This window comes from Calonectris borealis, chromosome Z, assembly GCF_964195595.1.
Source record: "Calonectris borealis chromosome Z, bCalBor7.hap1.2, whole genome shotgun sequence".
NCBI lineage: Eukaryota > Metazoa > Chordata > Aves > Procellariiformes > Procellariidae > Calonectris > Calonectris borealis.
In genome coordinates, this window is record NC_134352.1 from 56,972,942 (window position 1) to 56,992,961 (window position 20,020).

Genomic DNA, 20,020 nt, shown 5'->3' on the forward strand with positions numbered 1-20,020 from the left:
TATCCACTGGACTTCCACAACTCTTAGTCTGGCATTTGCCCTATATTTCAGCTACCTATAGATAGTTCTGGGCTCTACAAACGCAGTCTTGCCTTACTTGTATTTGTTCAACCTTTCACGGCAATGATGAATTTGACAGCCCAGAAATCCCGGTTCTTTGGCCTAGAGGTTAGTTAATTGGCTGTGGAGCTGGCTTTGGGTATAAGCAATCCAGCTGAGTGACAAAGCACTTACTGTGTGCACAAACACCTGATGGCATATGCAGACTGCCTTATTCCTCCTTCATACAGGGGTACATAACATTAAATTCCTTCAGAGGAGAATCAAGAGGTGATACCTCATTTTCATTCTCAAAAAGGGTAATTAAATCCATGCAGAGAACTGTGCTATTGCAGTGACAGAATTGTGTTATCTTTCTAGACAAACCATCCTGGTCATCGGTGCAAACACAGGTTCAGCAACACGCGTTCCACTTCAGTACATTTGGTGGCTCAAGTGGCTCAGAGGAACAAGTCTCTGTGTAGTTGGGAGATCATCTCTTTGTAACAAGAGACAAGACAGTACTTTTAACACAGTTGGGGTGGGTACACTTGCTTCCTTTCCAGCCAGCTACGCAGGATAGCCCAAGCCACCATTTGGGACCAGAGGACATTACTGACATACGTATTACAATAACGTCTGGAAACTCAACAAGCTGAGGCCCGTTTAAACTTTATACAGTACTTTTAAACTCAGAGCACTTCTCAAATATTCATTAATTAACTTTCACAGTGTCTCTTTGACACAGAGGCATACAAACAAGAGTAACCGGTAGGTTTTTTTTTTTCCTTTTACCAGGACGGGGGGAACACAAAAAAAAACCCCAGCCCCAACAAAAACCAACCAACCAACCAAAACCACCAGGGGAAACTTCTATAGCAAAATAGCGACACCTTCTGCTGAACTTTACAGTTACACCCTTATGCTCTTAGAAAATAAAGCAGAGGGGGAAACACCAGGGAGGGAAAAGCCAAAGTATCCGGGGTTTGGTGAACCTTCTCCTTAAATCACTGCTACAGACTTCTAGTCCCGATGCCCACACGAGAGCTGCCCGTAAACACGCGCACGGCCTTTCCCCACCGGCCGTGTCTGGGCCCCGGCCTCTCCGCCAACCGCCGCGGGCGCTGAGCAGGGGCCACCGCCCGCCCCAGCCGGCGGCGGCGGAGGAGCGGCGTGGGGAGGGAGGGTGTCGCGGTGTCTGTCACCGCCTCCCCGCCACGCGTGCCCCGCTGCCTTCCCCGCGCGGCAGCGACAAGGACGCTGGAGCGTACGCCCGGCAGCGGGGCTGGGCGCGGGCCACGGCCGCCAGGGAGGCGCCGCTGCGGCCGGGAGGTGTCGCTGCCCGCCGCCGCCAGCTCCGCGCAACGTGCTCGGGCGCGGTTAAGTGGCTAAGGAGCCCTTTGGAGGCGGGGGTGAGGCTGCGGTGCAGATGCCCCGGGAGGCGTCTGAGCCGTGGAAGTGGTCTGTCGGCGAAGCCTCCTCAGCGTGTCTCCCTCCGCCGCAGCCGCTTTCCCCCGGGCTGGCAGGAGGAGGCGGGAGCGGCAGTAGGGCCGCTGGAGCCCGACTCGTCGGGCGCGGGGGCGGTGGGATCATGGCCGCTCCGTCTCCGCACACGCAGCAGCTGCTGCGGTGCGGGGTGACGCTGCTCCTCGCCAGGGAAGAGCTGCCGGCAGGGCTGCAGCTCGCCAGCCCCAGCCAGAAAGCCCTGCAGCTGGAGGTGCAGCCGGGAGAGGAGAACGCGGATGTGACTGTGACAGACGGTTAAGTACCGAGCCCCGCCGCGCCGCCCCCCTCGGCTTCCTCCTCGCGGGGGGACACCGACTTCGCCGCCCAGGGCGGCCTCCGCTTTCCCCCTCCGCCGGCAAGCGGCTGGCCCTGGAGGGTGGGTGCCGGGCACTTCTTCTCGTTGACGGCTCGGGGGGAAGAGGATCCCTGGCCCGCCAGGCTGCCAGCGCCGAAAGTAACCCCGGCGCGGTGCGGGGGGCTGCCGCCGCCTTCCCCCAGCGCCGCTGGCGACCTCGCGGCCAGGTGCCGGTAGCGGCCGGGCGGCGCGTCCCGGGTCGTCAGCGGCCGTTAACGGCCGGGGTGCGGCGCGGCCGCTGTGCGGGCTGGGGGCGGCGGGGCCGCGTCTCTCCCGGTGTGGGTCGGCGAGGGGCTCGGCCCCGGCGGGCGCCGGGCTCGGCAGCGGCAGCCCCGGCCCCGTCGGGGTCAGTTCAGCCTTTGGAGCAGGAGGCTGTTGTAGCTGCTTTCCTCGGGCTTGCCGGGCTCTGGGGCGGACGTGGGAATGAAATAGTAATAAACGGATGGTGCGGAGCCAGCCTGAACTGCAGGCGAGTGTCACGCAGGCAGCTAGCGGGAACTGGTCTCGTCTGCAGGGCCCTGCAAAGCGCTGCCCCGTGTGCAGCGTTCCCTGCCGTTGTTACAAGCTGGTCACGGCAAACTGCCTCTCGGCGGTGAGGAGTTGCTTTCTCGGGGAAAGGTACAAACTGGCGTGTCAGGGTCGTTTTTCCTCTGTTGTTGAGCGTTGTTGAGTTTGTAACGTTAGCCAGGGATGGTCAGACGAGGTCTTTCCCCCCTGAAGGACAAGGTCTTGATTTCTTCCTGTGGAGTCAAATGGGAGAGACAAAATAGCAGAACTGGGAAAGAGAGGAGGTAAAGAAGCCACTCTGTGGTTGTATGAACAGAACTACCTTTGTTTTTCTGCTGCTGCTGCCGGTTGGGCAGCTGTGCTGAGAGGGCAGCGGAGCACAGCAGTGTCTGGGGATGTGCTGTGCTGCTGGGAAAATCCAAACCGGTCCAGAAGGGCAGCGCTTAGCCCTGAAGTAGCCCTGGCTCTGCTACTTGTAGATAGGCTGTCTTAAGGGGATGTCTGCACGCGCACACTTTACAGACTCTCAAAAGCAATCGTTCGTTCAGATTTGTCTTTACAAGGTAGTAGCAGAACTGACACTTTAAAATAAAACAAACTTCTTGAATCTGGGTGGCGGGAAGACTGGGAAAAAACTGCAATTGCTGTATGTATAGAAAGTAATTAGAAATGCTTTCAGTGAGGTGGGTGAATATGAGACCAATCCTGAGCAGGTCTAAACACACAATACCTGTTCTGGCTTTCATTTTTCAAAAGTGATCTCAGTAACTTTGGAAAGGATTGCTGGAATAGAGGGATTACCGTTGTGTTTGGTTTTCGGTCAGCAGCGTAAATAAATCAGTTCATATGCCAGTTGATACTGGATATTTGCTGTGCTATCAGTCATTTAATATGTCATTTAAGAAAGCATGAGTGACAAAAACTGACCATTAATCACAGTTGAGACGTGCTTCGGTCTTGCATTGTATTAATTTGAAGACTGGTCTGTAGTTTCTGTTCTCTCAGTCTTTCATTTCATACACGCTCATTCTTGCATGCATGTCAATGAAAGACCTGTTGGAAGCAGAGTGAAATTCAAAGTTATCAGTTAGTGAAATTCAAAGTTATCAGTTGTTTTTTTTTTTTTTACTGCAAGGACCCACATGGGACACAACTGAAAACTTTGAAGAGATAGAGGGGATTTTTTTTTTTTATGCCCAACAACACTGGAGTGTAGTTTCCTAAGGACTTGTTTGATACGTTTTGGATGAGGGTGCATCAGTGTATTGTTGTTGCTAAGAGAGGGGAGCTTTGTAAACCTGTTTTGAGGTGAAAGCTGTCTTCTTTCATCTTTTTCCTTCATATGAAGATGTTCAAGCTGTGCCCTATCAGACCCTATGCATAACACAAATCTTTCCAGTGGTATCTGTGAGTTCAGTGACTTGATACTTGAATATTTTGTGTATTAGGTGAGAGAAAAAGTCTGCAAACAGCTAGATGACATACATGCCAGAATGAGCATGTATGAAATGAAAGACTGAGAGAACAGAAACTCAGACCAATCTTCAAATTAATACAGTGCAAGACCGAACACAATGTAGTGTGTTTTTCTAGCACTCATATCTGCTCATCAGAATGATCTTACTATTATTTATGTTGTCTCACCTAGGCTGGACAATTTTGCTGTGAAAAGAAAAACTGTTTTCCTACAAATCTTGAATAGAATTGATCATACAGTGGTGCCTTTTGTTGTTGTTGGTAAGATACAGATTATTTAAGCAATAAAAGAAATTGGCATAATTTGAAGTGTTGACTTCTTTTTTTTTTCTCCATGCTTCACATTGAAGTGATGAAAATTACTTCCTTTTCAAACTTTCTACCTGAATACGTCTCCTAAAGCTATGTATTGGGTATGTTTGGAAAAAATGATTTGGTTGTAGTTATTGTGATTCTTTAAACAGATCTTGAAGGGGGAGGGGGTTGCTATTTCTTTTCTGATTATTTAAAAAAAAAAAACAAACCACCATCAAACCAAAAAAAAAACAGTTCTAATTTAGGATACCATCTTCTTTCCTCTCCGGTAAGGGAATATTTGTCAGGAAATATTTTTGTGGAGAATGAAGCATGCACTTTTTATGTGTATTTTAAAGTGATGAAATACCCCTGGTCAAACTGTCTGGTCAAAAATTACTCTGACTGCAGGTCTGTGATTAGACTGTCCATCAGGACTGTACTCTTACCCTTGTTATTTAATTCAGTTTATCTGTAGTTTTTATACTTCACCTATCACTGCTGTATTTGTCTGAACCTGTTCTATTACTGTCTGTAATGTAATAATGATAATTGAGTATAGATCTAAGTAGGAACGTAGACTACATTGCATAGCACAGTGTATAGTATATAGTATATTGCTGGTACTGAGAGTAATTTTAAAAGCAAACATTTGAGCGGGTTCTGCTATGATTGATCGGCTCCTGGAGTTCGCGGTCCTTACTGGCAGTGTCAGTAAGAATTCCAGCAGCTCAAGCCTTAACATTGCCCTTTCACGTGGATGCACACTGGGGCAATACAGTGTCTAAAGTCAATGGATATCTATACAACCACTCTGTTCCCCAGAAAGGAGCCAGAACCAGGAGAATTTCTCTATAAGTGAAACAATTGGTTATGATCCTGAGAAATGCAGAAACTGACAAATAAATACAGATTGCCAAACCAAGGAAGAATGAAGGATTATGCTTTATCAGGCAATGGATCTGCTTCAGCTGTCAGAAGGCAGAAAGCAAGAATCTCCACAATGCAGTGTTAATATATGCAGAGTGGGAAGACACACCGGACTTTCTAAAGTGCAGGTGCCAAAGGCAGCAGGTGAGTATACTTCTGAGTGCTGTGCAGTGGGACCAGTGCTGAGCTGGAGCTACAAGCATTTGAAAGAAGTGTCCATCTGGGAGACAGTGGTTTCTGGTGAGCTGTGAACCCAAGGAGAGCTGGAGACTGATGGCTCTTGTGGAGCAAAGGTGTTGTCAATAAGATAGATGATCCCCTGGTCCTACTGATTTTCTGTGACAGTTCTTCACCACTGATTTGGAAATGAAAATGTAGTTTGCAAAACTGCTCTTAAAAGGTAGCCTGCTGCTGCTGAGAGAACTCTGACCTTGAGTCAAAATATTTTTGAGGGTGCTGAATAGAAGAAGAAATCCTGTTGACTGACAGGATTGCTTTGGGAGGATGGGATATTAAAAGTGTAATTTATAGCTGGTTTATGGAATGAGCATAACAGAATTGCAAAAGTTCTGGTATAAATAGTGAGAACTTCTGGAAAGATGGTAGAAAATTGGTGTCCAGGAAGTGATCCCAGGAGACCAAGAAAAAATCCAGGGCTGCAACCTGTTTGGATCAAAGGCAGCTTAAGAGCAGATGGCCGAGTGTCATAAGATGCAATTGTAGCAGTGTGGTGGCTTCTCCAGGGCTGGGAGACCTTTTGGATTCCCTTTCCTGTAGTAATTGGTATGTAAACAGGTGGTGACCTTAAACTGAGGCCAGTGAACTTCTAACTGAAGGCTTCAAAATTTGGCAGTGTCTGGAGGTTTCTCCTAACCACAGCAGCTCTACTTCAATTCTGTAATATTCTCGTTTAGTTGCTCTGAAAGACCATTCACTACTGTTTCTCTGAAGTATATTTTTCCCATTTCACCTGACAGCTTTTTAGGCAATTAAAAGAAGCTTCCTTGAATACTTTTAAAAACATACTGTAAAATCCTTGGAATCTTGTATTGATTTTGGTTCCTTCTGTTGACGTATTGCTGTACCAAGGATATAAACACAGATAGAATTTAAGCTTCCAAAGAACAAAACACATCCAACTCCCCCTTACCTAACAGAAGTAGATAACATTGTGCTCGGTCATGGTGCTTTTAATATGAAACAAGGTTTAGAGCTGTTGAAGCTGAGAACGGGAACCTGGCAGTTAGCAGCTGCAGCATCCATTTATTTCTGCATTAAAGTGCAAGTTCTGTAGAAGCGCATATTATACCAGCTCTTCACTCATTAATTTGTTTTGCCTGGGGTTACTAGGAAAAACAAAATCCATGATATCTTTTTAGGAAAGGATTTTTGGCTGTACCTCATAGTTTGCAGTGAGTGAGGGGGAGAGAGAGAGAAGTATTTTTTTTCTGATTCAATGGATACTTTGACAAAATTCAACAGCAGGCTACCAAATATGTAATTTTTCTCTCTTACATGCAGAATATGCATATAGTTATATGCAGAATAAACTCAGCGATACCTAAGTAGGCTGCTTTGCAAACTGTCTTTTTTATTCAGAGGACCTGGATAGGAATGAAATGAAACTGGATGAATAGTGCTTTTTTTGTTTTGAAAAATGAGCAAACAGTCTTTTTTGAAATTCTGGGGGGTTTTTTTGCCTTACCTTCCATGTTCCAGTATCTGCAATAAGCTTGTTAGTTGTAAATGACAGACATAAAAATTGTGAGGCTGGCAGATTATTTTCTCTCTATCTGTTTACAGTTGAAAGAAGATGAGGAAATCTGTAATAAATTTGTATTTTGTTCTTTATATCTGTTAGGTGAAGTCAAAAAAAGAAGAAAAACTACATATACAGGAAGGACTACTGGGTAAATGCTATCCCTTTAGATTGTTGTTACAGTGTCTTCACTTATAATTAATTTTTTTTAATGCTGTTTAATTATTGCTCATCAGAAAGTATAAGCTCCTATGGATGGCCATGAATTTTGGAAGAATTCGTATAATAAGTGAAAGCCCCAAGGAAAGTCTATTGTATTTTACCACATTTTACATCATTATTTATATTTGTTTAAGATCCTTCACATCTTCCTTAAGAGTTGTCTCTCTGACTTCCAACTTTTGAACTCTAGGAGAAATGATACCCAATTTTTGACTGAGTTATTAATAATGTTACATTTTTTGTTTAAAGAGGTAGTTCTGTGCCCCCAGAAGCAAATGGAAAATTCATATTGACTACAAATATGCTGACCATGTCCCAGCTGTGGCAGAAGACAAACTGCAGACAAGCTGGATGGGCAGTACGGACTCTCACAGGATATGATAGCTGTAGAGAAGCCCTGCTGCCTTTTGTCTTAATAAGTACTGGTATTGTAGGCCATATATTTAGCTTTTTTAAAATTACATAAAAGGGAAAGCATGCAGCATTGTTGGACTCAAGGAGAATGTGTTTTACTTGTGCTCCAGAACATGGGTGGCATTAAAACTTTACAGCCTGGAAAATTCATCACTGCTAGTCCAGTTCCACCAACTCAGTGGTAACAAAACATTCATGGTAGTGAGCTTCAAACACTATTGAGCTGGGCAGGATACGAACCATTAACCACAAGAGATAAACTCCACATTCTTTTACGTGGCCTTTGCTTAGTTCCTCCCCATGCAGTACCTTGCAATCGAATATATTGTGTAATTTTTTTTCTATCCCATACTGAGACCAGTTTTAAATCCTAAAACATTAGGAGATTAAAAAAATAAAATAAATCACTTACTAGCTGAAATTCAAAGTATCGGGTTTCGATATGGTGGGAAATGTATTAATAGTATGAATGCTTATTTCTAATACTGTACATTCACATGCATTGCACAGATAGTACTAGCATCAGCAGCCTCAGTGTGCTGGTAGAGGGCAATCACTGCCAATAGTTCTAAGCAACAGAACTGACGTCATTCACCATTTCCTTTTCCACTGTGAAAATCTTCATTTTCCTAGTGGGGAAAAATCAGTTGCTAGAGGAAGTTTGAGCAAACAACATCGTTAATATTTTATACATATAATTCATGTAACCTCTGACATGCAGGTGACATGGAGGCTTTTAGTTGTTCTTTCCCACTTTTTTCTACATCTTCAGGGCAGCACAAAGGATTTCAGGGGGGAATAAACAAAGCACTTAAAATTTCTTTTTCTTTTTTTAATTTATTCTGTGGGGAAATTGCAGGTCAGACAATTCTTGAAGCAGAATAGTTTGTGTGAAGGAATAGTAATGTCATTGAAGGAGGTATGATTAGAAACAGTAATCCTGAAATTTTCTGTTAACTGTTTCGTATCATAGTACTAGTATTCCAGTGGTTAGTTGAGTAGATAAATTCTTAAACTTAGGTTTCACAAGGATCTTGTCTTATTATATCTCAAGTACTAGTTTTTTTCTCCCGTGCAGAAATCTTGCAATATGTAAGTAGTTTGCTAATCAGTCATGGCCCTTTTTTTACCCTGGAATAGCAAGCAAGTAAAGCAACAGGGGCAAATTCTGAAATAGGAGCATGCCTCACCTTTATGGTTTGGCAATTACCATTCATTTTTTATATTTGTATCAATATAGCTGTGTAAAAATATATAAACACACATACGTGTGTTTATATAGGTAGGTAGATTAATATATATGGAAATAATAAATTAAAGACTGAATCAGGAAGTTCAGTAACTAGCCTGGAAGAGACTACAGTGTATACTGGATAGCTTGGTTTGGTTTTGGTGGTGGTGGTGGTGGTTTAGGGAGTGGGTTGATTGGTTGGTTTTGCTTCTGCTTTCTTGTATCCTATCTAACTCTCCTTGTGCTTTTATATTGTACCATTATATTTCATATACTATGTAACAAATGCGGTGCTCTGCCTATGGATGCAAGTATGGGATTTGAGATACCTGGGTTCAGTTCTGTGTCTGCATCAATAATACTGCTAATTCTTCTGTAAAATGCGGTGATACCACTTCTTGACCCATCAGCCATATGGTAAAGCTGAATGTTTTAAAGTTGGAAACTGTGATGAGACCATCTGTAGATGGATTGAAGTAGCTTTATAGTGGCCTGGTGCTGGTACTGGAAGCGTTAGAGCTGAGTTTACGGTAAATAGTGTTGCCTATAATGCCTTATGCTGAGAAGCCACTGTATATTCAACCACCCTGACATCTGCTGGAAGAGTAGCACAGTGAGCTGTAGGCAATCCAGGATGCTCCTGGAGTGCATTGAGGATAACTTCTTAAGCCAGGTGATAGACAGCCCTACCAGAGGGGGTGCGTTACTGGACCGGTTGGTCACTAATGCAAGTGAGCTAATCGGTGACATCAAGACTGGAGGCAGCCTGGGCTGCAGTGATCATGCACTGGTGGAGTTCATAGCCCTGAGGTCAGACGAAGAGTAAAGTCAGGATCCTCTTCGCTGGTACACTCTTCGCTGTGTAAAAAACCGGCTGGACGGCCGAGCCCAGGGAGTTGTGGTCAACAGAGTTAAATCCAGTTGGCGGCCGGTCACGAGCGGTGTTCCTCAGGGCTCAGTACTGGGGCCGGTCCTGTTCAATATCTTTATCAACGATCTGGATGAGGGGACTGAGTGCTCCCTCAGTAAGTTTGCAGATGACACCAAGCTGGGCGGGAATGTTGATCTGCTGGAGGGTAGGAAGGCTCTGCAGAGGGACCTGGACAGACTGGATCGATGGGCTGAGGCCAATTGTATGAGATTCAACAAGGCCAAGTGCCGGTTCCTGCACTCCGGCCACAACAACCCCATGCAACGCTACAGGCTTGGGGAAGAGTGGCTGGAAAGCTGCCCGGAGGAAAAGGACCTGGGGGTGCTGGTTGACAGCCGGCTGAATATGAGCCGGCAGTGTGCCCCGGTGGCCAAGAAGGCCAATGGCATCCTGGCCTGTATCGGAAATAGTGTGGCCAGCAGGAGCAGGGAGGTGATCGTGCCCCTGTACTCGGCACTGGTGAGGCCGCACCTCGAATACTGTGTTCAGTTTTGGGCCCCTCACTACAAGAAGGACATGGAGGTGCTGGAGCGTGTCCAAAGAAGGGCAACAAAGCTGGTGAAGGGCCTGGAGCACAAGTCTTATGAGGAGCGGCTGAGGGAACTGGGACTGTTTAGCCTGGAGAAGAGGAGGCTGAGGGGAGACCTCATCGCGCTTTACAACTACCTGGAAGGAGGTTGTAGCGAGGTGGGTGTTGGTCTCTTCTGCCAAGTAACAAGCGATAGGACGAGAGGAAATGGCCTCAAGTTGCGCCAAGGGAGGTTTAGACTGGACATTAGGAAAAATTTCTTTACTGAAAGAGTGGTCAGGCCTTGGCACAGGCTGGCCAGGGAAGTGGTTGAGTCACCATCCCTGGAAGTATTTAAAAGTCGTGTAGATGAGGCGCTTAGGGACATGGTTTAGTGGGCATGGTGGTGTTGGGTTGACGGTTGGACTCGATAATCTTAGAGGTCTTTTCCAACCTTAATGATTCTATGATTCTATGACCCTGAATTTTAGGAAAGCAAAATTCCAGCTGTTCAAGGAGTTAATCAGTAGGACGCCCTGGGAAACTGCCCTCAGAGACAAGGGACCAGAACAGAGCTGGCAGATCTTTAAGGACACTTTCCATAGAGTGCAAGAGTTCTCAATCCCCAGATGTAAGAAAGCAGGGAAGGAAGGCAAGAGACCGGCATGGTTGCGTCGAGACCTGCTGGTCAAACTAAAGGGCAAGAAGGAAATGCACAAGCAGTGGAAGCAGGGACAGGTATCCTGGGAAGAATATAGGGACGTTGCCCGGTTGTGTAGGGATGGGATCAGGAAGGCCAAGGCGCAGCTGGAGCTGAACTTGGCAAGGGATGCAAAGAATTATTTTGGGATTATTTTGCCAAATTACCTAAATTGCATGCACGGAGTGGATAGATGCCAAGAGAGTTTTATTTAAAGGCCACTGATATTACTGGAAAGGTTCTTATTGACTTCAAGGGAGCCTGGATCAGCTCCTGCCTGTCCTTTTTCCCTAACCAAAGCCAATTAAAGGGATCAGTGTATTGTAAAGGCAACAAAATGGCAACTGAAAACTGGGATCACTGAGATGTTTTCATAGGTGGCAGAAGTTGTTGTACTCAGCAATGCATTTAGTGCAGTGGCTTTGCACTTCTGTCTCTTGTACCCCAAAAGCCACTACTGTTTTGTTCTGTGTACTGCAGGTGACTGAATTAGTTTTTTAATACGTAGAAGGATTTCTGTATAGTAGTAGTGTTATAATTCTACTCTCACAGGACACTTGCACGTTTGTGTTAGCATAGTAAGAGTCCCATTGCTAACTCTGTTGGTTTTATGATCTTTTCCTGTTCTATCTTGGATTTGCTGTGGTGAATTTTAATTTATTTAATCTGCAGGGGAAACTGAAGCTGTGTGTAAATATATTTGGATCTTGAGGTAAGTAAATCTAAATGTAAACTATTTTCTGCTTTCAGTAATCTTACATGCTATCTATAAATTAATTAAGGTCTCTGCATCTGAAAGTGTAACTTGAAAATCTTGCATCCATTTATGTCTAGCTGTGTAATTTTGAGTAAGTCAGGCACAAATCCTTATCCTGCAAAAATGTGTACTAGTAATTTTGCCTCTTTTATTGTGATTGACTTCAGTTGGCAGTATTCCTGGAAGTAGCATGGGTGGCATTACGTCTGCCGTGTCCGTGGGATCAGGTTCTTCTTATCCAGAAACCAAAATGTGACTGTTTAATAATAGACATCTGGAAGGCAAACCATCTGCACTGAGGTCATGATGGCCTGATCATGTCAGTGCCAGCTGCTTGTATGCCGGGTTCTTCTGGCAGCTAAAGAGAGTGCACTATAGAGAGGCTTTCCATTCATTTACACTGTCACACGTACGGAATGTTCCAAATATGCCCTGGACCCTACAGTGGCTTCCAAAACTGTAGCAGAAATGCTGTATTAGGAACTTAGTTTTCCTAAAGGCAGGTCGTCTTATTTGATTTCCAAAATAGCATGATACAAAACGAGTACAAGGCAGGGTTGGTGGAGACAGAGTGATAATAGGTTTCAACATATGCAGGCAATATTTAATGGAAAGACATTCCAATTTCTCTGTCCAAATCTAGAATTCTTCAATCTTTATTATTAGTTAAAATACTTTGGCACTCTACCATGCACAGTGGCTGTGCATTTCTGAGCAGAAAGGAAGTAAGACTCTGTTGTCTGGTTAAATGTTTGGCAAATAATATGTTAAAAACATGTATGAAGCAAAAAAAGCATTCCTGAAGTGGGAAAACTACTTCAAATATATCACCTATAATTAAAATATAATAAAGTAATAAGATATTTCTGCTGTTTTGGAAGCAGCAGCAGGAGATGGCTTAAAATTACATGGTACTGAGGTAAGGTTGTAAAGACTAGTGATGACTGAAGATTTGTCTGCATCTTTTGTTTCTTTCTTTCCTGTTCCCTCTCACCACTGCTTAAAAAGATCAAATACATCTGAGTTGTTGATTAAAATGTAACAAATCTTATATATGTATTGGTCAATGACTACAATTTCTTAATTTCCCTATGTTAAAATTGTCACTCATAAACAGAAGGCTAGTTTTGTTCACTATCCATCGATAAGAGATCCTTAATTTACTGCTCTCCTTCTTTTCTTTCTCACTATTAAAAGATTAAATTTTCAGGAAACAAACTTTTTTTTTTTAAATTTACATTTGCTGATGCTTTGCATTAGCCGCTAAGTATTTAGACTTTAGATCTAACATGTTAGTTTAGTTCTTAGTGCAAAATGAAAGAAGGTTGTATCTCAAAGTGATACAGATTAATTGCTGCTGGCATTTTTTGTTGTGCTGTACCCACCAAATCTTTAAAAAATACTTTAAAAATATTTTATAATTTAAATACAAATCGTCAAAAGTCATGTATCATCGCAACTTTTCCTTGATAATTTCATGGTAACTTACTCTTTTTAAGTCTTACTTATGTAAAACTATAGTTGAAATGTAATGATGCTCTGAGAAATGCATGGACATAAAGTTAGCAAAAATAAGGTAAAAGTAAATATATATTGTAATTAGAAAAGAAAAGGAGTTGCAAAGTGAGAATACAAGTGTGGCTGCCTCTTTCTGCAAATCTGCTAACTTTACACCAGGCCCTTCCCCTCCAAGATGTTTTTGCATAAAGAAGGACATGCACTGACTCATTAAATGTCAAGCTGAGTAGGTACCAGCAGTGTGAAATCAATTTACGACTAGCAATGTGAGATACTATGAAATGCTATTCTTGATTTTCTTATTCAAAGTCCTTTAAAAGCACAAGAAAGTAGCTTATACACTGCTGTTGTATTCTTTGTATCCTACCTTTCTTGAAAGCCCAGTGCATTATTGCTGCACTGTCTCTAAGCTGCAGTGGTTTACCACAGTAGTCTGAGATTAATACTTGCTGATTTGAAGTTAATGAAACAGTGCCTGTTTATGATAGAAAAGAAACTCTTTAATACTTTTAGAGCTACTTGTGTATAATTGAGAAATACATTTCTCAGACTTAAAACACTTCTAGTTTAATATCTGTCTAAATAAATACTCATTTTTTACGGTATCTGATTTCTCTAAAGGTTGCTGTAATATGATTAAAGTATACCTCCTATTCTGTACCTCAAATCACACTTCCATGGTGGTTATTTCAAGAATATTTGCTTGAGCTCTGACTGCCTAACAAACTACATCCAGACAGTCAGGATACCAAGAAGGCAGTTGTCCTAAAATGTCACCATTGTGAGAGAGATTCTTTACACCTTGTGGGTGCCGGTTTTAGTCACTTAGGAGGCTTTAAATGGTACAGTTAATACTTAGAGGAGGTATCACTAATGAGATTACAGGCAGAGGTAGGTGTTTGGATGAGGTGGCTTGCATATCAGAAAAATATTAGAGCCCATGATTCTAAATACCAACTTGTCCTCCTGTCTCAAGCTTTTTTTTATAAAGCGAGTTATGCTTTTGAAACGTGGATGTGTCAGTTACACCAGTCGTTAGAAGAGGTAACTTGTTCTAGTCTCTTGTTGTTGTTGCAACATGACACTTAATCTTCTTGAGGCTGACAGAATAAATAGGAATACTCATTTGAAATTGGCACTAATTGTTCTGTACCACAGTATTCTTTTTACAACGCTTGCAATTGGTGACTCTGGATCTGCTTGTGATTACATTTTTTTTTGTTAAGCTGCATGACTGCAGATAAAGGCAGAGCTCTGTTTTGAGGTTGACAGACCAGCACCCTGACAGGTACACGGTAAAAACTGTGCTATGCCTTCAAAGGTCAGATTACATATTAACTCAAGACTCTGTTGCCTGTAGGTAACTTCCAGACTTGAGTCAGTGTCTTTGGAAGATGCGTTTTGCTGTGTGCGTGTACCAGCTTCTGTTAACTGTTACTGAGGAATGTTTACATTGCACTTAGTTGTGTGGGGTAAACATTCTTTGTTGTGTTTGGTGTTTTAAAGGGTGTCATGAATCAGCTGAAGGAACAGGCGGTGTGATATAGGTAATTAGTAACCAGGCGTATTTGAAGCCCACTATTGGTGGGACTGTATTTCTTTCATTTTGTATTTGCATCAATGGCATAAGACAAGATGATGTTGAAGGATGTGAATTGCTTTGAAATTTGTTTTTGTCATTAGCCTTCTACATGCAGTAGGTGCTGATCTGTTTTCAAAATGAGATACAGGTGTAGGGAAGAAAAAAAAAAACAACTGAAAGGCATTTAGGAGTAGGTAACTATTTCAGGTTATCTGTGTTCTAAAGCTGATTAGCAGTAATTATTAAATTAATGTAAACATCATCTTCCTCTTAACCACAAAGGCCAGGAAAATCTTAAGGGAAAAATATTTTGTCATGGGGGACAGGATGAGGAGAACTGGTAGGGAAACACTAGCAACTGGTAAATCTTACATTCCCTCAAAGAGTTCTTATACTTAAGAAAAGTCATTCTGTGAGGTGAATGCCTTTTCTGGTGATTAAATGTTTTAGCTAAGTAACAGTTAGTTTCAAGAAGTGTGTACCTGGGAAGAATTTAAAAACCACTTTGATGGTTTGTAAATAGTTCTCAATAGTTCACCCAACATCTTAATTGGAGAAAGAGCAGTACAAAAGTAAATATTTAGTGCTCAAATTCTGTAGAAGGCATCTATGGGTAGGTACAGGTATCTGCAAGGTAGATTTATTTTCCAGGTAAACAGCCACTGCTCAGACATATTTCCAGCAAGAGGATGAGGGGGTTTCATTTCAGTTATCATTGAGCACTGAGCTGTGAAAGTGAAATTTTGCAGAGCTTGTTTCTTTGTTTTCTTTTTGTCTAGATTCATCCAAGGCCCTCTGCCCCATTCCCAGGCTTTGTCATGTTTCTTTTCAGACTCTCAATCCCAGGGTTTTCTGCCAAGGAAAACTTTACCAAGATCTCTTTTGAAGAGGAGCAAAGGAGGAAGACTTTGGTACTTCTAAAAAGATTACTGCTAACTCTTTTTTTGTTATTAATATGCTGAATAAGGGAAAGATTTTAAATAAATTAATCAGTTGTTATTTTTCTGTCTAGAAATCATTTAGCAAGTATTGATTTTAGAGGAATATATTTAATCAGATCATCTTTCTACACTAATGACTTGGCTTGTTGTTTGTGAAGTAGGTAGGATATAATGCTATGAAATATGTAGTTCCTCTTGAAATTTGCATTTTTTTTTTTAATTGATTGTGGTTGTGGGGTTTTTTCTCTCCTTTTGCAAGAAAATGGTACTTATTTGTTACCTAACAGGGCAGCTGTTTATTCTGAGCTTGAAAGAATCTAGGCCTCCATGTAGTAACACACCTATGCTTAAATTACACAGAATTCAGGCTTGTTCAGGTTACAGCCAGTTCATATGCATAAAACTGACATGAAAAGAGTATCTTAGGACTTTTTGTCTACAGTGATAGTAATGTTAAAGCTCTGAACAAGTGAAGTGTTAAGGTAATATAATGGCTAACTGGGCAAGACTCCAAGACTGAAATCTCAGAAGAACTTTTTCTTTTTCCTTATTTGCTTTATGTGAAAGAGCAAATTTTTTAGACATTTTGAGTGTGGTTGTTCTTGCTATAGATAAAAGAGGTACAACACTTCTTCTGTCTTTTTGTTAGAAGAGCAGGTATAGTGCAATATTTGTATTTTAAACTGCCTGCTGACTAGCCACATTTTGCCACACTACCATGTTACTAAACTACAGCCACTGTGTACGATCATCTAACAACATCAGGGAAAGTTTTGGAGAGAAGAATTAGTTTCAAGTGAGTATGTAAGATTATCATATGAATCTTTGTTCCTCTTTCTTCCTAATTTAATGTCCTCTTATTCCTGAGCCTTTATTGCTTTACTCACTATGTTCCATAAACTTAAGAAATTAGTTATAAGTTGTATGGAACATTCTTTCAGTTGTTGTAATTTGGTTTAAACAAGCATGTATCTGAGTCTTGAAGGATTTTTTGCCATTGAAATAATAGTAGTCTAAGAAAAAGAAATTCCATAATGTGGTTTTTTTTTTTCCTGATGTGAACCCAAAAACTTTTTAAACTTTTAAGCTTTTCATGAGAAGTATACTATTTCAAAGCTTATACAGTAAATATAAATCACACATAGAAAAGGAGTTTCTTTCCATGTAGAGAAGAGAAGGAGCTTTGCACACTTTCGTGAGAAAAGATGATATAATAATGCTGTCTTTCTCTGATTTACCATGTAATTGTTGAGCTTGCTTGGAAATCTAAATGCCTCGTATTTGTTTTCCACTGTAAAGTCTAAGCTGATAAGAGAGATGCCTGGGAAGGGGAGGATGCCACTGGAATGCAGAAAATTCCTGTAATCAAAATCTGACCTAATAAAAAGTTTTTACACCTTTTGCCCTTCTAGACTGTTTTCTCTTTCTGTAAACAAAGTGGGAAGAGTCTGAGTGAAAACATGTCATTCTGGCATCTTGGCTCCTGCAGCTAGCCAATCTCCAACACAGTGTTCACACAGCGTCTTCGCTTGGGCTTCCCCTTTGCATCCATGATGCACCTGGCCCAGTGGATGGCAGCATCCCACCTGGTCCTAAGCCGCACAGTGGTGCATGACAGCATCGAATGACTTAAAACACAAAAGGCACAAAACCTAAAAATGACTTGTATGTAAGAGGAATGAAGTGAGAGGGAAAAGTGAAGGGAAATCAACTCAAGTCTTAAGGCTGGATGGGAGTAATGGGCTCTGTCCAGGGGATTCCTTCTAGTTCCTTGGAGCACTGTTTAGGATTTAAGAGAGCCCTGCTTATGTTGCCTTTAAACCATGTAAGTTTTGTGTGTACTTTAAAAGAAAAAGACATGCTGTTCTGAAATGCTGAATTTTCCCCCGAAGCTTAACTTAAAGTTACTGTGCTATTCTGTAGATGTTCCAGTAGCTGGGAAGGGAGGGTTTTTCTTCATTGGTTTTGTTTCTCCTGTTTACAATAAAATTATAAACCCTTTTACAAACTGTTTTTTTATATAGTGAAGTGTGTCCTAAGAGTATCCAGAAATGTATCCTAATTACAGAGTGAACATAGGACCCATGGGGGAAGTAGGCCTAATTTTTTCCATGGTGCATAGACCTTGTGGATGTGATCCACCCAAAATGGATATGAAATTATTTTAAAAGTCAGGCTGAGGAAATGGAGGTTATCACAGAGAATCTCTGGTGTCTGCGAGTAGAAAAACAGTGCTATCAGCAATGTCCTTGTCCACCTCAGTGCAATAACAACCTACTAGTCTTATTAAAGTCTTCTGTAGTTGTTGACTGTTGCAGGCGTGCAGTGAGCTGTCATATTCAGTGCGATGCAAAAGCGACAAATTGAAATGGTATTGATTCTGTGTACTGAGTTTCAAGTGTGTTATTTTCTTTTTCCATTTTAACTGAGGGGAAGGAAAAAAACCATACTTCTCAGAAATGGGACTGGCATAGGGGCTGTCTAGGAAAACCAAGTGTGAATCTATTTAAGTAAATGCTGATGTATTCTTTGAGAAATGCCACATCATACTTTCTGAGTTTCGTAGTTTTTAAAAACTTTTCCTTGATTATTGGTTAAACAGAGTATCTATTGGTCAGTAAATTTAAGTGAAAGAAGACAATTTCTATCCTTTCCCCCCTGTCCCTTGGGATATGGCTGACCTTTCACCCTCTTGTATTCTTGTTTGTGAATGGATTTCTTGCAAACTTCAGTCATTTAGGTTCATCGTGTTTAAATTTTGGTGTCACTTCAGGCTATGTCCACTAAGTCTGTTTTGCTTAGACAAAAAACTTCATACAATTTTTCTCTTTACTGTTAGTATCTATCAGATGATATGTTAGCGATATGCTTGGTTTTCTTCTGAGCAGCTATTCTTGATTTTTGTAAAGCTTTTGGTAGTGTTCTGCATGAAAGGTGCTATATGCAGTAGACCATGACATAATTAGGAGAAGACGTGCCTGCTTGATCTTTAGACTTGGAAACCTTGATTTTCTTTGAGAGAAATTGTTCAGAAACATTTGTGCCCTTGAACACTAGGTAGTCAAATCTACAAAAGCTGTTTGGGTTTATTGTTTGTTGTTTGAATATTAATTATTATGAGAACTTTCAAAAAAAAAACCAAACAACAAAACCAAACAAGTACCAAGGATTGGGTTTTTTTGTTTCTGAATGCAATGCAGTTTTTTGTTTTCCGTTTCATTTTCTTAAATACTTTCTTAAACCCTGTTAAGACAACCTGTAGGATTCCACAGATTTTGAAATTACATACGTTCATGACACATTTCTCATAAATCCGTTTCAGTTGTAAGGTTGTACCTATACGCATGACAGCATAGGAGGAAGAAGCAAAACCAGAGTCCTTGTAGTAAACTCTGGTAAAATCTGTTTCACATGTTGAGTGAACATAAAGACTTATGGAAAGGAACTCATTTCTCTCACCAACAGAGAAGGTGCTGTATGTGACCTGTTCCTATAGGCTTGATAGAGAATATTTTTTTTTTTTCAATGCTGACTTTTGGAACAAGGGTAAAGGAAATGTCCTTGGGACCCTCTTGTAGTAGCCTGTTTGTATTGTAAATAAAATAAAATATACACTGGGATATGGAATTCATGGTCTGGGATGTTTTTTCAAGGAGCTGCATTGAAGAACAGAGTGTTACTGCCTTATGTTTGGGGCCACTGTACCACTGTCCTGGATATAAACAATGCATATTGTAGTTTATGAATTTAATCTGTGTTTATGAATTGCAATCTTTTAGCTTACCTCTTAGAAAATAGTTGTTTGGATTTTTTTTTAAAGATAATGTAGTAGTAGAAGCTCTTCTTCTTGTCCTTGATATCCCTTGCTAGTTTCAAGTCTAGCTGGACTTTGGCTTTCCAAATACCAGCCCTGCATGGCTGAGTAGATAGATTCATTATTCATGTTTTTGCTTTTTTGGCAATAAATATGTGAAATGAACACACGAGATTTCTGTAGAAATTCTGAATATGATGGTTGTGGCTTTAGGGGTGTCAAGCAACTAGCAAAACTTGAAATACTTCATATTCCTATGATATGACCTGTTTGGTATGATCTTAGTGTGAGCACTGTAACTGTATATTGGGAAATTAAAGTAGAATAAATTTATAATTATAACACATACAGGTAGTAAAAATTTTCTATATGTATACAATATTATATATATATATACACAATAGATACACATTTCTAGAAGGACATAAGTAGAAATAAAAGTTAAAGCATTTTAGTATGTCTGTCTGCATGTTTAGACCAACTTCTAATTGTTTTGTTTTTTTCTCTCTCTAAGATACTCCCAGTTATTAATTTCT

The 20,020-nt window shown here is 41.4% G+C and overlaps 1 protein-coding gene across 1 annotated transcript in view; it reads left to right on the top strand.

Annotated features, from left to right (window-relative positions):
• Window positions 1-1,630: 1,630 nt before the first annotated feature.
• LOC142075206 (histone-arginine methyltransferase CARM1-like) overlaps window positions 1,631-20,020 on the top strand; it is a 74,319-nt gene continuing 55,929 nt past the window's right edge. Inside the window, exon 1 of the mRNA XM_075136276.1 lies at window positions 1,631-1,799. Coding sequence (XP_074992377.1) covers window positions 1,631-1,799 — 169 coding nt within the window. The remainder of the gene's footprint in view (window positions 1,800-20,020) is intronic.